A 21518-nucleotide genomic window follows, 5' to 3' on the forward strand; every position below is an offset into this window, starting at 1 on the left:
ACAAACCCGTGCATGCGCACACACATGAAAATATTAGACAAGAACACCCTATCAAATCTCTACCTTTTCCCTGTACCCTGTAAAAACCATATCCTTAAACCGCTTTTTAAACTGCGCCATGCTTGGACATTGCTTCATATCTTTACTTAGTCTGTTCCACAGCTTCACTCCACACACAGAGATGCAAAAACTTTTTAATGTTGTACGGATAGGAGGATGTTTTAAATTTAATTCCCCCCTCAAATTGTATCCCCGTTCCCTTTTAGAAAACATTTTTAGAATATTGTCAGGAAGCAGGTTATTTATTGCTTTATATATAATTTGTGCTGTGAGAAAATGAACCAGATCTGTGAATTTTAGAATTTTTGATTTTAAGAATAGTGGATTTGTATGATCTCTGTAACCAGTTTTATGGATTATCCTTATGGCCCTTTTTTGTAATATAAAGATTGATGATAGCGAACATTTGTAAGTATTGCCCCAAACCTCTGCACAGTAATTCAAATACGGTGCAATCAGGGAACAATAGAGAATGTGGAGTGATTTGTGGTCCAGAATGTGTTTTACTTTACTCAAGATTGAGACACTTCTTGAAATTTTGTTATGTATATGATTTATATGAGACTTCCAGTTTAATTTATCATCTATAATCACACCAAGAAACTTATGTTCAAGTACTCTTTCAATTTCCACACCATCTACATGAATCTGCACTTGTGCATTTCTAAGGGAATTCCCAAATAAGATAATTTTAGTTTTACTTAGATTTAGCGATAGTTTGTTCCTGTTAAACCATTTTTTAATTTTGCACATTTCTGAAGTAATTGTATCCAGCAGCTCCTTTAGATTCCCCCCAGAACAAAAAATATTTGTGTCATCTGCAAATAATACAAATTTTAATATATCAGATGCCTTACAAATATCATTTATATAAATAATAAATAATTTTGGACCCAGTACAGAGCCTTGTGGAACACCACAAGCAATGTCCAAGCATGATGAGGAATGGACACCCAGCTTCACAAATTGTTTCCGGTCACTTAAATAATTTTTCACCCATTGCAGTACAACCCCCCTAATCCCATACCGTTCCAGTTTATTAATTAATATGTCATGATTGATTGTGTCGAATGCTTTCTTGAGATCCAGAAATACTCCAGCTGCATACTGTTTCTGATCTATAGCATTCGTAATCTCCTCAATTGATTCGATTAATGCCAGAGATGTTGATCTTTTTGATCTGAATCCATATTGACTGTCAGAGAGTAATTTATATTTATCTAAGAATTTGTCTAATCGTTTATTAAACAGGTTTTCTAGGATTTTGGAGAATTGTGGTAGTAAAGAAACAGGCCTGTAATTTGTGAAGTGGCGTCTATCCCCGGTTTCATACAGCGGCACAACTTTAGCTATTTTCATTTTGTTTGGCACTTTTCCCGTCTGAAATGATAAGTTGCAAATATATATTAGAGGTCCTACAATTCCTTCAATGACCTTCTTGACGATTTTCATGTCAATATCATTACAATCAGTAGATGTTTTATATTTACACATGTGTACAATGTCAATTATTTCTTTTTCCTCCACTGATGTGAGGAACATTGAGTTAGGGTTCCTATCAATCAGGTTTTCACTACAGTCTACTGATGGCAGTGACTCAGGAATTTGTTCTGCCAGTTTTGGTCCAATATTTACAAAATAATGATTAAAGCTGTTGACCTTATCAGCAGTGTTTTCCATAATATTGCCATTATCGATAAAGTATTGTGGATAACTTTGTTGTCCAGAATTATTTTTAATGATACCGTTTAAAACATCTCATATTCCTTTCATATTATGTTTATTGTTGTTCAATATTTTACTATAATACTCCTTTCTACACATATAATATTGGTCAACTTATTTTTGTATTTTTTTATATTTATTTTCAGCATCTTTTGTTCTTTGTTTTAGGTATTCCCTATAGAGTGTATTTTTCTTTTTACATGCATTTTGTAAACCCTTAGTGAGCCATGGTCTATCTGAATATTTGTGCTTTCTGTTGTATTTTATTGTTGGACAGTTTTTATCGTACAACTCCATGAATATTCTTAAAATGAATATTCTTCTTTCACAGTCAAAAGTAGGACTTATAAAGTGGTCAAGGTGCTGGACAGGCTAACAGGGTTTGTTTGGCATATGCAGAAGCATGCTGAGGTTACATCGGAGTTAATGACCAAAAATGCCAAACAGTAAAATCTAAGACTAGAAAAACACAGCCCTGGACTTGACTGCAGTTTCCACTGGGCAATTGCTTTAATAGTGGAAAGAAATATATCACAGAGTACGTGGTGTATATATCAGAACTTAAATTTTTTAAAGTGTTGTCATATGTGGCGTATTCACTGAAAAAGCTTCTGAATACTACTGTGACCAAAATGTCAGATTGCTCTTTATTTCTGTTGCATTCATTTCAGCAGAGTTTATCATTTTAAAAAAGGTTCAATAGCACGAGTGTCATTGATTTAATGTTAAAATCTGACCCTCATGATGGAGACGATCATCATAAGAAGTTTCTTATCTGAAGTTGTTTATTTTTTGCTGTAAAGTTTTGGTCATTTTCTAGAGATCTTTCACAATTAAAAAAAGACGATGCATGTTTTCAATGTAAATGTCCACAAAACCACATTAAATTCAATACAGCTCTGCTGTAGATTTGGCATCTATTAAATTAGATCCATCTAGTGGAAAGGTTAATGTTTGTAAGTGTATTCCATCCAGCCTAATTTTGATCTAGTTTGAGACGCTTATTTACACATGGGGAAACAACACGCTGAGCATACAGCCAAAGAACATGGCCACATAGAGTTAAACATTGCTTGGAAAAAAATATGCATTTAGCTCGTCTCTAGCAACCGAGCAACCTACATTTCATTCAAGTTTAACTGACTATTCTATAAGTCTACAAGTCTCAAGTTTAAACAATTCAATGACTTGTGAAATCTGCTGTGAACAACAGCATGGCTAACACTGAGACGTTTGTCATGTTCTTTCACTAAGTTTTTGCTACTTTTCAGTATTTTAAATGAACCTCTAAATCGTTCAGTTATTGATGTTTGGTTAAATTGGTTTAACAGCTGATTTTAAAACCCTTCTCCTCACATACAAGGTCTTGAGTAACTAACCCCATCATATGTTAAAGACCTTTTAGTAGCATGTAATCCCAACAGGAAGGCAATGCCAGCAAACAATACTGAGCAAAAACACATTTAAACACTGAAAAAAATGAGAAACATTATTTTACTTACTACTGACATGATTGTTAGAATGTAGTGCTCTAGGTTGCGTCCATGGTGACGCACCATTTTGGCATCTGCTGTCACCATCAGCTCAACGTAGCGAGGATAGGACAGGAAACGCTTGCGCCTGCGTGGCGATCTCGGGTGTGGGCCGGTGGAGTTGTTCTCGAGCACGCGTTGGTGCTCTACTGTGGCTCTGAGAGATTCTAGCTCCTCTCTCATGGTCCCTCTCATCTCTGAAGAGGCTGGCTTCTTCAAGTTCTCTGTTTAAGAAAGAAAATAATTTTAATGTGGCAATTAGCCTTTTTTTTAATGGACTACTTAACGTCATAAAGGTGTTTCATAAGAGAGCAAGCTACATCTACAGTTCAGTGCATGTTCTGGCGCAGCTTAGTTCCAATCACATAACTAGGCTTCTGTTGCAGACACCTGCCATAAACCGTCTCATTCAAGTGTTCAGGAAAGCAGTTGAACCCAGAGACACAGAGTCACTGGTGAGCTTTGAGCCTGTGTTTTATCTCAGGCAATCTGGATTCTCCTGTCTCAAACGAAGCCACACAAACTAAGAAATCCCTTAACAGCACTTTACTGAGTCACAGAGACTAGGCTCAGTTTACGCCATGCAGAGGCGTAAAAATCCTATATTCCGCTCTGGATACCCCAGTCATTGTATTATTTTGGTAAATTGTTACAATCGTGGTGAAAGGAACACATTAACACTCAAACAGTTCCATTCATACGCCGCCTCCAACAGCAGCCTCAGACCCAGAATGACAGCCATACACAGTGCACACTCAAATGGCTCACTTCTCTCAGCTGAAGCGCACGTGTTGTGCTGGCTACAAACGGTAGATTCCATCATCATGACAGAGTGAAGTTAAAAGAGGAACACAGAGGCAGAGACACAGACCGATTGCCTATATTATTAGAGGCAAGGTAAGAAAAACTTGCTGTACTTAAAAATGAAGTAGCGTTGATTGCACATTAATAAGAACCCTGGAGTTCTGAATAAAAACAGAGTGGAAAAAACAGCAAGAGGTTTCCCAGTCACACCACAGGAATAATCCAAATCACAAAAAAGGGTTGAGTTTGTTTTCTGCAATATCCCCAGATTCTCCTGACTGAAAATGACAACCAATGGAGGGCCAGATAAACTGCACGTATCAGCTATGAACATCAAAATGCTTAAGCAGTCAATCAGCACTGTATAACTTTACACTGCATTTTGTGAGAAGTCCAGGACCGAAGCGTGCAGGTCGATCATTGTGCTCTTCTGATTTCCACTGTTGCTTTGGCGCACATCCGTGATATAGTGTAAGAAAGCTTGCTTAAAGCAGTTTCACCTGTCGCCCTGCCGAGGAAAGATTGATTTAACGTATGCCAGGCGGGCGGAAAAGAACGATCAAAGAGAAGATTCATGAATGTAGTGCAGGAGGACATGCAGAGGGTTGGTGTGACAGAAGAAGTGGGATTGGGTGAGATGGAAATAAATGATCTGCTGTGGCCACCTCTAAAAGGACCAGCTGAAAGAAGAAAAAGAAGAAAAATATCAGTAGCCACTGATGAAATAGCTAAGAATTGACAATGAAAGATTTCACTGTCAATTTCCTATTTTGTCAAAACTCAAATTGCTGTAATTTTTAATAAATGTTTGTACATATAGGTGTAGTATTTTTCTTTTGCCTCCATTAAACCAAGCCGCAAAAGGGACACAATGTAGCAAAAGTTGCTAAAAAAAAATTACACCGACTATGTAATTACTTTAAGTAAGACCACTAGTGCTTACGATCCAAGCATAGTTTGGAATCCGTCATCCTCCTCAACTTTGGATAACCCGATTACAGTGAAGACTTCCATTGTGTTTTGTAAACTCAATCTTTCCAGACAGTCACACAGAGACAGATTGTGTGTAACTGTTAGATTAGGGAAAAAAAGAGAAAGGAAAACTCATTCAGTGCTCCGTGAGTATTCAAGCGATGCCCCCAGTGGGCACACGAGGCGAAGCGTGACTCCCTGGCACAATGGCCCACAGCTCTTGCCGCCGTGAGGCCCAACCCCATGCCAGAACCAGCATCCAAGCCAGCGCCAAGCCGGTCTGTGCCTGTGCACGCAGCCCGGGTAGCTGGGCCAGCACGGAGCTTTGTATTTTCCAGGGAAAGAAAAGTCTCAAAGGCCAAAACCCACCGCACTAAACCCCTTAAACAGACTCATCGCTGCAGACAGTCCGACATCAAAGGGATTATCAAAGCACAGAGGAGTATCTCTCCATCCTCAGAAATTGGTGTTAAGACTCAGAGTAAGCAAGTGTGTGATGGAAAAAAAAGAGGAGGAGGTGAAAATATTGCCTTCTGCTATAATAGCCTTTGAATCAGTGCAGATTAGCCACACACAACCTTCCCAAATCGCCTTAGGTTGAAATCCCCCTCTCGCTAGGTAGTGAGCTGCTACTTACACCATGAGAAGACAGGGGTGACTGACCCACTGTATGCACAGAGGCATTACATCACTCACTGGGCACTGGAAAAATCAGCCACAGAAGGTCTTTATATCTCTGTGCTCTGCATGTTGGAATTTACTATCAACAAAAAGAACCTGATAGATATTATTTCTTTTCAAACTTGGAATATAAACTCGAACTTCAGAGGTTTCTCATGATCGGGAGCATTATTAAAAAGGGGCCCTGCATGGCATGAGTGTAGGCATTTCCAACTTATAATCTAGTCGATTCCAATGTACACACAGCTAAATTGTACCAACAGAACACACTCACTTCTATGTTCCAACACCTAATTGACTCGGGATGTGTAAATCTTTATATCACTGTGCCAAAACACAATCAAAACAATGAACATTACCCTGTTTGTGTATTCACTCAATGCCATGAATAATTGCAGACAAAATATCCCATACACACAATGACTGAACTCTTTTAAACATATCTAGACATTTTGATTGGGTTTGAACTGCCACATATGTTAACAGTTAAGCATTTATTTACATTAATCCATAAACATTAAAGTGTGGAAATATTTTACTGTTACATATACTTTTAGTCTGAGTCCATCTATGTATGCCAGCCTGTCCAAAAGGATCTCAATGGGATTTTAACATAGAGCTGCTCTTTCATGACAAATGCCAAGAACCAACAAATACGTAGTTGAACTAATAACCATTGTTTTACAGTGTTTTGCTGGCCTTCTGAGAGTTGTCATCTTAGGCTACACATTAAACCAGGGGTGGGCAATTCCAGGCCCTGAGGGCCGGTGTCCTGCAGGTTTTAGAGCTCACCTTGGGTCAACACACCTGAATCACATGATTAGTTCATTACCAGGCCTCTGGAGAACTGCAGGAGCTAATTTAGCCATTTAAATCAGCTGTGTTGGTTCAAGGACACATTTAAAGTACACTTTCCAATCAGTACAGGTAGTGCCTGCTACTTAAAACAATCAGACAGCGTGGTTATTGGAATACAAGTTAAGAGGGGAAAAACTTTGAAACCACCGCAGACAGGGGCACAATTAAGTGTAATTCTGCGGCTAGACAGTGGAGAAGTAAGGCAGCTAATTGCTTCTGCTGAAGAAGGCTTTTAAAAGTGAAGTGGCGTGGCTGTCGACATCACTGGAAGTATGGTCTTTGTACACTTGCAGTCCACTCGGTTGATATTTTCAGTTCAGAGATAACGACAGCATAGTGGTCGGCTGCAGACCTCCTCAAATGACGAAACACTACTTGTGAATCAGAACTGTGACGGGTAGTAGCCTGGAGTGTTATCTTAGCCAAACCAAGATGTCTAGTTTAAAGGGGTTCATCCAAATATACTAAAGATTAAATCATTATGGATACCATTTGAATTCAATTGAAAATGTTTGGATTGGGATACGCAAGAAGCAACCCTTCCTCTTTGTTGAATACACATGTCTTCAAATCTTAGAGTAATTTGGTTACATCTGGAAGGCCCAGTCAATAGTTTATAGGACAGATGTTGGCGTTTTACAAGGAAGTGCCGATAAAGAGCAAATACATCATTTTCTAAAGCTCTTCAAAATGTGTCAAAGATTTGATGAAAAGTCTCTAATAATATTATTTTTTATTTATCCAAATAAAAGTTCCATTGAGATTAAAAAAATCCTTTTTCAAAAGTGATTTGGTCAAGACAGAGGCAAAGATTTAGTCATTCTAAACAGAAATAAATAGTTTCTGCTTGTACTGACATACAAAACAAGCGAGTGAATACAACATATACATGATACACGATGTTGTATATACAATAACACAGAACTAGTGCCACTTCAAGAGCAAAGACATTAACAATGAGCACTATGTTCTCGATCCTTTGAAACTCCCCGACAGGAACTATTCTGGACAGTTTCCTGTCCTTCTATAGATTATTCTAATGACAAAAAGGGGCAGCATATTTTAACGTCTTTTTTTGCAGGGATAAATACTGCTAACGTTTTGCTTGAGTGAAAGCCATAGTTCACACGTAATGTTAAAATCCTATCTGATAAGCACATATACAAGGTCTCATTTTTCTTTTCCTCGAAGACGACCATTTGTGACTCAACAATGACTACAGATCTGTTCAAGGAACCATTTAAATATCGAGATGTTGATTTTACTCCAAGACAATCAGTATGGATGACTTAATCACGTCTACCATATTTTAAAAGAAACCCCTACTTTAGATACTGAACTATAAATCATCTTTACATTAAAAATGTAGCTCTGTGTTTTTGAAGGATGTCTGGCCTCTATGATAGTAAACAGCCCGAGACCCTGGCCAAGTCACTGATGATTTCCGGTCATCTCTTGGGTTTACCCTTAGTGGGAAACTGTTGCTCTTCCAGCATCCATGCCACCATGCAGTTAATCACTGTCACTCAAGTTGTTTGAATAAGCTCAAGTCTGTTAAGAATGCCCAGACAGTATTCAGTGGCAGAAAATAGCTCAAGTTGGAATCTGAGCAACACACCCAACACACTGGGTTCAATAGGGCTGTGGCCTCAGGGTAGGCACATGGCAGCTATTAAAGTTACAGACTGTGTGTGTACCCAGCCCTACTCAGCCCTGTCCAGAGTATCTGTTATCCTAAACTCAGCGAGTGCAATGGACCAAATTATTAGCTGCTTGCATTATCTGTCATGGAGTGTTATGAAATTTGAGGCACTAACTCAACAGAGCATCCTACCTGAAGGGAAAACTCACTCATTACACACAAATAGCACATGTGGTGGCTCAAACTCGCAATCAATGCATGAAAAATCAGATTTTTTTAGACTCATCTGACACATTTTAAGGCTAGCGTTCAGATCACAGTGATTCAAAAGACAAAAATATTCAACTGGCATTCAAAAAGACAAGAGAAATGAGTCTTTTTCAAATGAGGGCCAACAGCAATGCAGTGAGTAAGAAAGCTACTTTATAGAAGCAGGTGTAAAAGAAGAAAAGCAGGCAGTGGGAGCTTGAGAAAAGGCAAGGGCCACTGCCAAGCTCTGAAGCAAGACAGACAGGCACATGCAGTGCAAGCCAGAATTGCTCAAACTCACAAAGAAAGAAGTTCGTTTCCCCATTCCTCTCCGCTCTTGCTCAGCAATTCTCAGCACTCAGTGGGACACTTCATCCACTGACAGGCCAAGGAGATGACATGCACTTTCACAAACACACATTCACAAGCAAACCACATTTACACACGGACACAAAAGCCCCAAAACAAACTCTGTTTTTATTCTTTGCCACAATAGGTACTTCCTGGAATGCAGGAGGTTGAGTCAGTGCAAGGGCCATAAGGCCACAGAATAAGCCTAAGCCCTTTGGAGCCATGTGACACCCAGAAGTTCCACACAATCTAAAGAAAGATGGTGAAGATGACAGAGTAATTGCTGTTCGCCCATCACACCCTAGCTGACCACATTTCCTGACCCCTGTCAAGAGCCGTGCTTCAGAGGAAAACAAAGGGTTTAATGCATACATAGTTCCAAGTGAGGCCCGGCAAACAAGCCGCCAAGCCCAGAATCCACGCACCTCTAGGAGGGAAAAGTTCAAGGTCACATCAACTCATCCAGTGAGTGACTCCAAACAAAGAGGGAAGTGAGGTCACAATCAACAAGTGCCTCCATTCACATACATGAAAGCGCAAAGGGAGGGCAGGCACCGATTCAAGTCGGCTAGTTCAAACCGCAGGCGGGGAGGACATTTTTCCATGTAAATGAACCCATTGACCAAAAACCTGATGCTAGCATTTGAGCTACCATGTATACACAGTGGGCACCGAGAGGGGAATCGTATACGATGATTGTGTTAAGGGTCAGGGGGCACAGATGCCATCTGTGCCAAGTATTGCCGCATCAACGCCAGGCAATTCGGTCTCCAAGCTGGCCTCGGTTACCCATCAAGAAATCAGGCAAGCTGCTTGAGAGCTGACGCTGGAACAGGACTTTGGGTAGTTGGATTTCAGTTTGGTGTCAAGCTGTCTTTTAGTCTTTTCACTGTTTCTAATTCAGACAAAATATGACACCCCACAGTTCTGGACTTGCAGCCAGTGGCTTGGTGAAAGAGATTCTTTGCAATTCCCGCTTCCCTTTGCCTTTTGCTTGTCTTCACATGGATTTTTAAAAAGCAAAGGGAGCAGAGCGACAGAAGAATCTACCCCTACCTGCAGCCGCCCTCATTTCTGCGCTTATCTCTATCAAAGGATGACACGGGGATTCACATGCAAGCCGACAGACTGATACCCTGTAGAATGTGTCATTAGGGGTCGGAGCCGTGTTGTGGTTTGAGCCTGTTAAGCTTTATTGCCTCTATGCTTTCAAAATTCAGAGCGAGGCACAACAAGGCACTCTGTGACTTTAAAACATTAATCACCCACTCAACAGCTATCTACTCCAGTAAAGGTATTCTAAACAGAAGGAAAACCACCCAGGTTGGCTGACAGAGAAAGGAAACTGATACAGCTGCAATGTCCATCAAAGACACTGGCATCAGTGGTTCAGTAGGATGAATTTACATTTAAAAATGTCATATAAACTTCCATCCATTCAACACAGCATTACAATAACAGCCTCTCGCTTTATCAACAGACCATGAACACATGTCGTGAAGAAAAGCAGCTGAAGACAGCCGTGACCTGACAGTTAAAATAGAATTTTCCATCAAGGTAACACTTCAGTCTTATCAGTCCACTTCTACATCTGACATCTCACAAGCAGTGACAGCACAAGTATGAATAAGTCAACTATTTGTACGTGTCGGAGATGACAAGCTCAAAGCTCAAAACAGAGCGTCATCTTTGTGAAATGTTTCTATGTGGAAACATCGCTTTCCTCTCCTTTCAGCATTTTTTTCTTTCAGAGATCTTGGAAACTCTTACTTGTCTTAGGACAGCAGATACAGAAGTCTCCGTTGTTCTGGCGCACTGCGCAGTGCACGAGGGAGGTATTCTGAGCCAGCATTTCTAAAGGAAGCTCTTATCTTACCATTCTGCTGATACACATGCTGTTTCCTGAAGGTGTGTTTGATAAAGCGCAGTTTGTTTCATCTTTATCGTTTTCAAAAATATGTTTTGCTTCAGGAAACAGCAAAAAAAGGGGGATGGATAAGGAATAAAATCACCGTATGTCTTGCAAAAACTTTTTTTTTTACAAATCAGAGTGGCTGCTTGGAAGGTCATCAGCACTTCTCTGTGTGGCTCAAACGTTCTCTCCACACGAAAACACGAATATGGAAGAGAAAGCGACAAAGAGAAAAACAGAGTCATAAGATCGCGTTGACCTTGACAGAGAGTCCTTTTAGAGCCAGTCAAAAAAAAAGGAGATTGGAATCGGCTCTCTTGCTAACATCACAGGTTTTGGGTGGGTAATCTATGTGCTTCTTGCTTAAAATGTGGTCTTGTGTGATGCTTATGCGCTCCTCTAATCCATTAATAAAGCTTTCCAGTTTTTCAAACACAATGACAAGCTGACAGCCTGAGTGTGTTGACATTTATTTTAGAAGTCAGTTTAGTCTAATGAAGAAAATTAAGTGGACAATTTTCCTTCTGAGACATCAATGTGCAGACATACTGCAAAGCCAGGAGGAAAATGCCCAAAGACCAGGAGAAAAAACTGCAAGTGTTCCGGAAGCAGGACGACACGCGTCAAGTTAGCGTTTATATGTAACCTGCACTGCGCTGTGTGTCATAAAAAGACAGGACAAGCCTATTAGTCTGTGCTCAGTGAAGCCTTCAAAGAACCAATTTTTCACAACATGTGGAGATTGCCCTTTCTGATAATGGCACAGTCTGGGGACACCTCACAGTCCTAACCCAGGCCCACTGCTTCTTTTAATCCCTTGTTCATTGTTTACTTGCTATCCTTTGATGAGGCCCCGCAGGTGTCTCTAACACTTTAAACACCTACATCCCAGCTACCTCCTGCTGTACACTGAACAAAAGGATTTCATTTCACAGTAAAGGTCATGAGAAGCTATTTCAGGATGCTTCTCATTTCATGTTAACTAGACATTAAACTGGTTTACACACTTAAACTGAATGGTGGAAATGGATGTTCTTAAAACATTAAAAGTCAGGGGGTTAATAGATATATATACACAAAGCTTTCAGCGAATGCTGGGTCTCTGTTTGCCTCACACAGATTGAGCGAGTGAAAGGGTTGAGCATATTGAGGCAGCGTTGGCCTATCCAAGTTTTTTTAACCCACCGCCACACACAAAGGCCACCACTGGGCGACAATGGCTGCGTTCAGACAACAAACAAATCAAGCAGTCGGCATATAAAAGATTTATTGCGTCACTCAACAAAGGCCCCCCTTGGAGGACAACTTTAAGGTCTTCCATCGAGGTGAACTTCACTCAGTCACCCTGCTTTTCTCTTGAGGGCCTCTCCACCACCCGCAGGGCCTCAACCATAAAAATTCAAATGAAATTGGGGGAACTTTCCAGCAGCCTCCCAAGTGGAAAACCCCCCCAGTTCTTTTCAGCTGCAAACTAAAAAGTTATCGCACCTACCCTCTGAGCTCCTGCTACAAACCTGGGACTCAATGTTCCAGCAGAGGAGGCATGAAACCACCACGCAGTGCACAAGTAACAGCCACTAATCAAGGCTGAAATCTGCAAGCCAAAGATCGTGACTGAGTATAATTTACATTTTAGGGCAGTGTTTATTGCCACGGTTCAGAAAGAAAATACAGGAGATAAGGAGGTAAGTGTTTGTGGGTGAAAGTCAGACAGACTGTGGTTACAGGTAGAATACTTAGGCAGTCTATTACCTGAGGCAGCACAGGGATCTGCATTGTTGTCAGATTTGGAGATGTTTCTTTTCCTCTCATGTCGATAGACGAGATGAGGTTTGTCGTGTTCTTCATCGTATTCCTCCCCAGCAGCGTTTAAAAGGGGTTCCAAGAAGAATTCGCCATGTTGTGTTGTAAAAGTTCCAATCTATAAGGGGGGGAAAAGCCAGGAGATGTCACTGGTACAAAACATGCACGTGCATGTGTGCATATTCTACTGTACGCGTGTCTGTTTATTTCACAGTTTCATTTACACAGGTTGTGGTCTCTTTGCAGTCACTCGGTCCTAGCCTCTGGCACCAGGGTTCACATTATTTCCATGCTTTTAAATAAGCTCTTTTGACAGGTGTGTATGGAAAGAACATGCTGATTGAAAAGGCAACAGAATATCCGTAACTGCTTTCATGTCAGTTATTGTTGAAGTTTAAGCCCTGAGAATCTCATTCCGTGACAATGAAGGCGAGTTTTGAAACATTTTAAGTCTTTTGCATGATACATTTATCAGGGCGCTGTTGCAATTCAGTAAACCGTTTCACACATTTATGCACAGGTTATTAGGTAAGCTGTAAGTGTCAAAATGCGTTTTTCCCCGAAAACCCTGACACTGGGAAGAGTGACATCATCATACGCGGACCAAGCTGCTGACAGAGGAATGCTAATATTGATTTGGCAGCTCGGTCCCTCACAAAGCTTCTTAGCTCACTCAGCCATGAGGCGCACTGGTGTTTGCATGGTAATTTCATGCGCACACTTAAACAGGATATTGGAGGCTGGAATGTTATCTTTAAGGCAGCATTACGCCATAAACATCCCAGAGTGATGGACATTTGACAATGGAAAAGATACAACTCGGACGTGGAAAACAAGTACAAACTGGAACTGCACTTTTCCTCCCTACTTTTCAAAAAGTGAGGGATTAGATCCCCTGCAGGTTTACACTATAGCTCCTGAAAAAGGTTAAAGGCACTCAGTTCTACAGTTAGGTATTTGGAAAGTGGCACAATTTGTGTAATTTTTGCCTTTGTATGACATTCAATTCAAATCAAGATGTGAAGGCGGTTTCACGGCCAAGTGGGACCTGTTTCCTCGTCGTTCCACGACAAATTTAGCAGATAAAAATTCTGGAGTTGATTCCAAGTGTTGCACTTTCATTACTTAGGTGTTAACTGGAACTATGTGAAGGTCAAAGAGATATCAGTTTAGGTGAATGAGGCCCTCATTAGGCTGAAAAAAAAACCTATTAAAGAGATAACAAAAACTTTAAGAGAGGTTAAATCAACACTCTGCTACATTCTTTTAAAAAAAGGGAATGCACCAGCCAGCTCAGCAACACCAGAAGGACTAGAAGACAAGGCTATGTTATGGTATGGGCAACTATCACTGTCAACAGAACAAGTTTGCCGGTGTTTATTGATAATGTGACTTATTCCACCAGTGTATGAATGTGAGAGTGAATGAATAGTGGTATTGTAAAGCGCTTTGGGTGCCTAGAAAAGCGCTATATAAATCCAATCCATTATTATTATTATTATTATTATTGAGATAATCAGCAGGATAAATTGTGAAGTGTACATGTGCTATACTTTCTGCTCAGGTTCAGCCAAACACTTCAAAACAGATCAGACAGTGCTAATAGTTAAATGAACCAAAGCATACTGCTAAGATAACTTTGTCAACTCAACTTTCTGAAGACAAAGCTGAAGGCAAAGAGACACACAAGCAAGCAGCAATCTAAGGTGGCTTACAGTAAAGGCCTAACAGAGATTTCAGGCAGTCTAGAACCCATCAAAGTATGAAAAACAGTCCTGATATTTAAAATTATCCAAATCAGTGTGAGCCTCTGAAAATAAGGAAGGGGTGTATAAAAGTGGCTGTAATTCCTGAAAAGTTAATGCAATAATTTTGCTTAATCGCTTAAATAAAAGCTGAGAGTCTGGACTTCAATCACATATTAATTCTTTTATTTAGAATAACTATGCCATGTTCCAAAAACATATGGATGTGGGTTCAGTGCAAAAGTGTCAAAACTTTCATAAACAATGCACAGGATAGAAACGCCTTCACTTGTTGAAGCACCCCCCCCCCCCCTCTGCCCTGGATCAGTACTGGTTCTTCAGTTCTGAGAAGCCAGTGAAACGAAATAGAAGTAGTTTTCAAATCCAGCGGGGAACTTTGAGAGAAGACAGCATGAACGGATGCATTTGTATGAATGATTTCGAGATGATGTGACTCTTTTTTTTTTAAGTCCTAAAGTCCACCAATCACTCATCATAGACACAAAACATGCTGTGACAACAACTCGCCAGAGAAGCTGATACTGAATAAACAGTGTTCATGAAATGGTCTTTGCAGTCAAAATAAGAGTCAATCCACTCAAGCATACACGACTACATTTTCTTACATTTACACGGTCGAGTAAAAAACAAATTTATGTGGCTAAAACGCATCAGGAATTATCCACTGCAGAGAACGTTTCCCTTTGTGTTTCAAAAAAATGATCACTGAATAACAGTCAGATATTACTTCATTCTTGACCTTGGAACTACAAAAAAAGCACAAGGTTCATTTGGTACATGCTCTGGTTCATTTCGGTGCACATCTTGAGCAGATGGAGATTACTCTGTTGTCATCAAACTGTCGATGTAATGTCCTCTTTGTTCACAGCAGGCTCAAAACATTCGCTTTCGTCTCATCTGGTTGTGAAAATAAAACTCTGTTTAAATATGCCTGATCAACATAGAAGTACTGCAGCCTTTTTCAAACCATTGCAGTCATAATCTAAATATAATGAATGATTTATACAATGCAAAAATTGGTAGATGTTTGCCGGTGTCTTGTAAATCACTGTCTATGGTGAATTAACTTCAATTAGGTAATTACGGGTGATCCAGTCTAAAGTTTCGTGTAGTGTTAACAGAAAGCTGAACAGATAAATGCTCCCTTTAGTCAGCGGAGAGGAAGAGATTCAGGGTTTCCCAGCATTAGCTCAGCAGCAAATCTGACAAAGGTTTGGGCAGACACAATGGCTGCTGTTCAGTACTGGGTGCTGAACTGGACCTTACAACTGAGAGACCCCTTTTTGAAGCGAGGTCACATTCATGACATGAGTGGACCGACTGCTGGCACACAGCTCTATTATGAAATCTCTCAAAGACACTATGATTTTCTGTGGCTGCAGACACCTGCAGTCTTAAATATCTTACGGCATAAAGGTGCCGTGAACCTGATCTTTGTGCAGAGCTGCTTCATTCTGTGCTGGAAGTAAAACAGATGCATTTGTCAGAACAGCCTGACTTAACCTACACTTCTATTATGTGAGTGGACTGAAAGACCCAGCTTCTCAAGGAATCCAAATTTCCCACGGTGTGAGCAATCTTTAAGTCTCCTCCGCAACCTTCATTGGCAGCTGTCTTCTCTTCGGGGCATTTCTCCTCTTTTCTGCCCTTCATGACTCCCTTTGAAAAGGCCAAAAGCTCCTCAACCCTGCCTCCCCCAAGCTCTCCTCAATTGCCCCCCGGTGATAGCTTTGAGCAACATTGGACGAAAGGGGAAACTGCTTTTTCCAGAATGACCCCTTTGTTTTAGGGCCTAATTATTCCTTAATGACCTCATCTCAACAAAATGTGCCTGGGCCATTAAGCCCCAGTGATCAGACACGGAAACATTTATGACCCAATAGCCTCTGGTGGTGTGTCCATTGTCCTGTCATTCTCAATGAGTGATGTTGCAAGGAAACAAGACGGTTTGTTGAAAAAAAAGGATGCACACATGTTTGTATAAGTGAGTCATATATCAGAGAGGGCAATTAAAGGCTGGCCTGATAAATGGAGAACACCTTTTGTCTTAAATTGGTGAATAACAAGAAAAACACTCTATTTGACCTTATTTTATTTTTGATAGCTACACTGCTGTGAGTCAATTCTTGCAAAGTGATAATACAAAGATTTATGTTTTTTAACTGAATGTGCAAATAACTATATGACATGCTATTCTCCTGCTGTACATCTAAAATAAGGATAACCATCACTGATAATGGCCTAGAGCAGGAGGAAGGCTTTTGAGGCTATGGTCAGTCTATCTGTCCACTCTAACAACCCCTGCTCTCCCACCCTGCCCCATCCCCAGGCACAGTCTATGCCAGAATCCGCCTGGCGCGACTAAGGTCAACCCCCTGCCCCTGTACCAGTAACCTTATGTGACCCATGAAGTCATCGCTGTCAACAGTTATCAGATTCCCTCACATTGGAGTCAGCAAACTAAATGACTCTGGCATCAGGCGTCCGATATTACACATAAGTCCTATAAACCCCCTTATTACCCACTTATTCCATTACACCCCTATAAAGTTGGCAGGGGAAAAAAATGTGATACATTTTCATCAATGAGCATCTTCTTTCTTCTGTCAATTAATGAACATGCCTCTTTAGGCTATGAAGAGTGACCACAAGAGAAGCGAGTTCCAGGAACTACATGGTGGCATCTTCAAAAGACCTATTTGTCTATGGGTCAAACTTATGATGATTTGAGTATCATATTATAAACATTAAAGAAGCTGGAACAAGGAAATGTTCTGCATTTTTATTCATAAAATTAAAAACTGGACTGCTTCAAAATTGGGTTGTCAAACATAAGGCCTGGGCCAAAAATCGGCCCAAAGAATGTAAATAGACTTTGAACTTTTAACTGTATTTTTATAACTTTTACAGCTTTTCCAGTTGATTAAGTCCCCCCTCCTCCCCACTGCCATTCATACTAAAACAAAGTAATTAACTATTAGTTAATTGACAGAAAAGCGCTTCCTTTTCCACTATCTACTACAAAGTTGCGGGGGGGGGGGGGGGGGGGGGGGTTTACATCCATAGTAAAAAACAAACAAACAAACACCTAATATTTTTTGTCAATGAACAAAAACATAACATTTTATGAATACAGGACATTCTGGGCAATGAACTAGCAGAACTTTTGACACGTTTATCATGTCATTTCATTGGTCCAGTGCACTTAAAATCAGTGTGGGCTGTATATGGCCTGTAAAATGAGTTTGGCATCTCTGTTTCACAAGCACGAGCATGACACCAAATAACTAATAATCCATTTCTGTGTGAAAATCCTCTATGACCACATCAGGGTTTTAGTGTGTTTGCAGACGGACACTTCAACAGAGTGGCTTGTTGTCAAATCAGCCCCAATCCCAACCATAACAACCAGCCCTCACATCCATCCCACCCCACCATCCCCACAGGCACAAAGGTGCAGGGCTTCCCATTGTCACTAGTCCAGTAACACTTGCTCTCGATCCACACTTACACACATGACTTGAGCTGTGGGCTGTGCGTGCGTGGATGGAATTCGTTTAAATGGAAGAAAGCATGTCAGAGTGATTAAAGCTTCCCAAAAAAGAAGCTTGAAGATAGCGGAGTGGAAACCAAGTACTCACCAGACCAGTGCACAGGCTGAAGACGGCAGGGTACTCGCGCTTGGCGTTGACGTGTCCACGGAAAAAGCAGTGGCGCATATCGCCGGGGTCAGTGGACTGGGAGTCCGTGTCGTTGCTCTGCTCCTCTCCCAAGTGTGTCACCGTGTAAGAGGGCGCGATAAAGCTGGAGTCTGCGGTTAGATTGAGATGAAAGCGTTCCCCGAAAGCATCAATCCTGTAGTGAAGCCGTAAACCGGACAGGTCATTGTTTAAACTCCGCCGTCTCCTTCTGTAGTGCAGTTTGTGGGGGAACGACTCTCCGAAGTCATTCACACGTAGCGGCTTGACGATTTCATACGATGACAGCTGCTTGATGAAGCTTTCTGCTCAAAAAAAAGTCAGAGAAAGTTGGAAGTGAGAGACAAAGCAATGGTAACAAACAGCCTAGAGCCTGTGTAACAGACTAAATGCAGATGCAGGGTGACAAGCCTACCGCACGCCGGGAATCATGCTCAATCACCGTTAATAATGTTGAAACACATTTCAGCAGTATCACTTCATCGTACTCGCAAGCCAAAAGAAAACACTACCTTGTTTCGGATGCAACTGGTATTGCAGAGTCTCCCGGACAAAAGCTGACAGATGACACATTAGTCCAACCAGCCAGATTGCAAACTGCATGATTCCCTCCGCAAAGAAACCCGGGCTGTCGTCTCCAAGGCAGTACCCTCAATCTCTCTCCGAGCGGCTCCCCCTCTGCCTCTCCTTTCCCCCCGGCTTGTCAGCAGCAGGTCGTGGGATCCGTGGACGCTCTCTGCAGCGCAAGTCTTGCAAAGTGCACTGGCTTCATCGCATTGCTCAACATGCATCCACTACCCTCTATAAAGGCGAACTATTTATGACACATTCATCCCCCCCCCCCCAACTCGGAAAAAAGTGCTGCCTAATGTTAATTGCAGTCTATACTGAAAGGAGGGATCAGTGCCAAGTAAGCTTTCCCTTAGCCATCCCTAGAACACCCCGTGCACCCTAAGCACTCACCAACTGCGAAGCAACGCCCCTACAATCTCGAGCCAATAGTGAGTGTGCCTCGGCCACCACACAAGGTACAAGCTGGAGTGTTGCAGTGCTGAGACCGGTCATGTTGCACAAAATCAGCCAAAACAGTAAAACGAAGTGAAAGTCCGGTGATTTCTGTTTGTTTTCAGCCGTGATTCTTGCTATGATTCTAGCTTTGTCACTCTCACACACACAAAGGCACACTCTGAGGAAAGCCACACTTTGAAGCTGTGCCATGCAGCACTAAATTTCCTTGATTCTATATTAGGCTGTTATTAAAAAGAGTTGTGATGTAACTGAGATGCCAAACAATGAAGTCATATTGGATTTACAGAATAGGCTTCAAACCTAGACTGTTATACTGGCTAGGTCAGCATGGTAGCAGATAATAATATATAGATTTTATGGCACACACACATAGGAAGAAGCATATAAAGGCTGGTCTTAATGCATTCACAAACCATTTTTGCATTAAAAAAATGCTTTAAGGAATAGTTTATATCAATCTGTATTGCGCTGTTCAATGAACTCCAAGCCCTCTGCATGTAGCTATGTGGAAAAGAATGAGGTAAGAAAACCCCGGCACACTGCAGAGCAGGTATCAGGGGCAACAGATATTCAACAAAATAAGTCAGATACAGCATGAACAGACGACCAGATGTGGGTTGCAAAGTGGCTGTGTGCAGGCTAAAGCACCCTGAACAGTAGGCCCCATATGAAATGAGCTGGACCGTTAGCTGATGAGGACTGGCATTGAGATCAGCTGATATGCAAGGACTGGCAGAGCTCGACTTGAACGCCTGCCTGAACTAACTTCATGCTTCATATTGTTGTTTCTCAGCTGCCAAATGTCAGCGAGTACTGAGAAACACCCAGCAGTCAGCTGGTTTTCCTGGGAGTTCAAGAGTTTGTGTTGCTGCTGATCAGAAAAAATCAACCATTAAAGAGAAACCTCATCCTGGCTGCTGGTTAAAACTGAAATATCTTATTTTATCTAATGATATGCAAAGAATGTGATATATGTGTGTTTAACAGAGCCTTGACTGAATTAGATCCAACAACAAAAGTAATTAGTTAGTAATAAAAAAAGCTTAGCAAGTTTAAAGTAAAAGAGTAAATAGTTATATTTTAATTAACTTGCAAAAAATAACACTTTTTAAAGAGTACTTATTAGGGGAAAATGTCAATATTAACACATATTGGACAATACGTGAGATATTGTAACTTACACATTGATATTATTAGCATCTAAAACGATTTAGTCTCAGGTGGAATAAAATAGACTATACTGTGTTGACTGACACTTTCAACATTACTAACCTTTGCTTAAACTGCCAGAGATGGTCAGTGACTCGTTGTACCTATTAGCATCATTTGTCTATGGGGAGAACAAAATATTCAAATGAGAACAGTCAGAACTTACTGTGGATAATTATGAATAGACAAACAAATTACAGTATGAGTCAGATCATTAAGTTATTATTGTTGCTGACAGGTAAGAGAAATCAAGTGAAAGTAATGTGATATCTGATGTAATGAATTTAATGAAGTTAGATTTTAGTTGACTGAACAGCACGTTATGGAGCTGCAAACTCATCCTGATAAACTAGGAACTTAGTGTGTACAGCTTCTTACATGTTCCATGGTATCAGCAGCACTGTCTGCACCAGTAAAAATGTGTAATACTACCATTTTAGTACCAACTTCAAGATATGTTGAGGAGGTAATTTAGCCTTTAAATCAGCTGTGCTGGATCAAGGACACATCTAAAACCTGCAGGACACCGCCCTCGAGGCCTGGCCTTGGACACCCCTGATGTAGGACAATCAGTCAATCAATTATACATACTCTTGATCTTAACTCGTTATGTGTATAAAGCACATCTGTCCACAGAATCAATTTCTTTTATTCCAAGCTCTTCACCACCATGGCCAAGACCAAAGACACCAGGGACAAGATTAAAGACCTATTAGGGTAACTGTTGCTATTATTATTTGAAAATGAAAGACAAATAAAATGACCAGCTATTGACCAGGAGCTCCGTGTAAGATCTTACCTCATGATCATGAGAAAGGTGGTGGCGGCCTGTTACGATCCGGCTCAAAAGCCGCAACATAAATATGGAGACGGCCTAGAGGTTAGCGACCGTAACACAGCCCAAAACTATGGATTGTCGTGGGAGCTTTTAATGTTCTGTTGGAACCACAGTCACCACCATTTGTCAGCGATCTGTTGAGGGCCGTGTGTCACTCTCAGCCAGATCACTGAAGATAGGTTGTGGATGGATCCAGGGGATTTAGGGGTGGTTGTAGCTCAGGAAGCAGAGCAGGTCATCCACTAATTAGAAGCTTGTCAGTTTGATGCCAAACATCCCTGGGCAAAATATTAACCCCAAGTTAAGTCCCATAACAGTGTGAACGTGTGTGTGAATGTTAGATAGAAAGTACTTAAACTCAGAAAAAGATGCTTGTTTGAACTGGTGTG

The 21518-nt window shown here is 41.0% G+C and overlaps 1 protein-coding gene across 1 annotated transcript in view; it reads right to left on the reverse strand.

Annotated features, from left to right (window-relative positions):
* LOC146704876 (A disintegrin and metalloproteinase with thrombospondin motifs 20) overlaps positions 1-19006 on the reverse strand; it is a 78311-nt gene extending 59305 nt beyond the window's left edge. The window contains exons 1-4 of the mRNA XM_085462327.1: positions 18566-19006; positions 17997-18358; positions 12539-12707; positions 3288-3541 (exon numbers count right to left, since the gene is read on the reverse strand). Of these exons, the coding sequence (XP_085318453.1) occupies positions 3288-3541; positions 12539-12707; positions 17997-18358; positions 18566-18656 (876 nt within the window). The 5' untranslated portion in view covers positions 18657-19006. The remainder of the gene's footprint in view (positions 1-3287; positions 3542-12538; positions 12708-17996; positions 18359-18565) is intronic.
* Positions 19007-21518: the final 2512 nt, after the last annotated feature.

The sequence above is a fragment of the Copadichromis virginalis genome, linkage group LG7 (genome assembly GCF_057382275.1).
Source record: "Copadichromis virginalis isolate Kocher_CV1m ecotype Utaka linkage group LG7, C_Virginalis_male_GT1.1, whole genome shotgun sequence".
Taxonomy (NCBI): Eukaryota; Metazoa; Chordata; class Actinopteri; order Cichliformes; family Cichlidae; genus Copadichromis; species Copadichromis virginalis.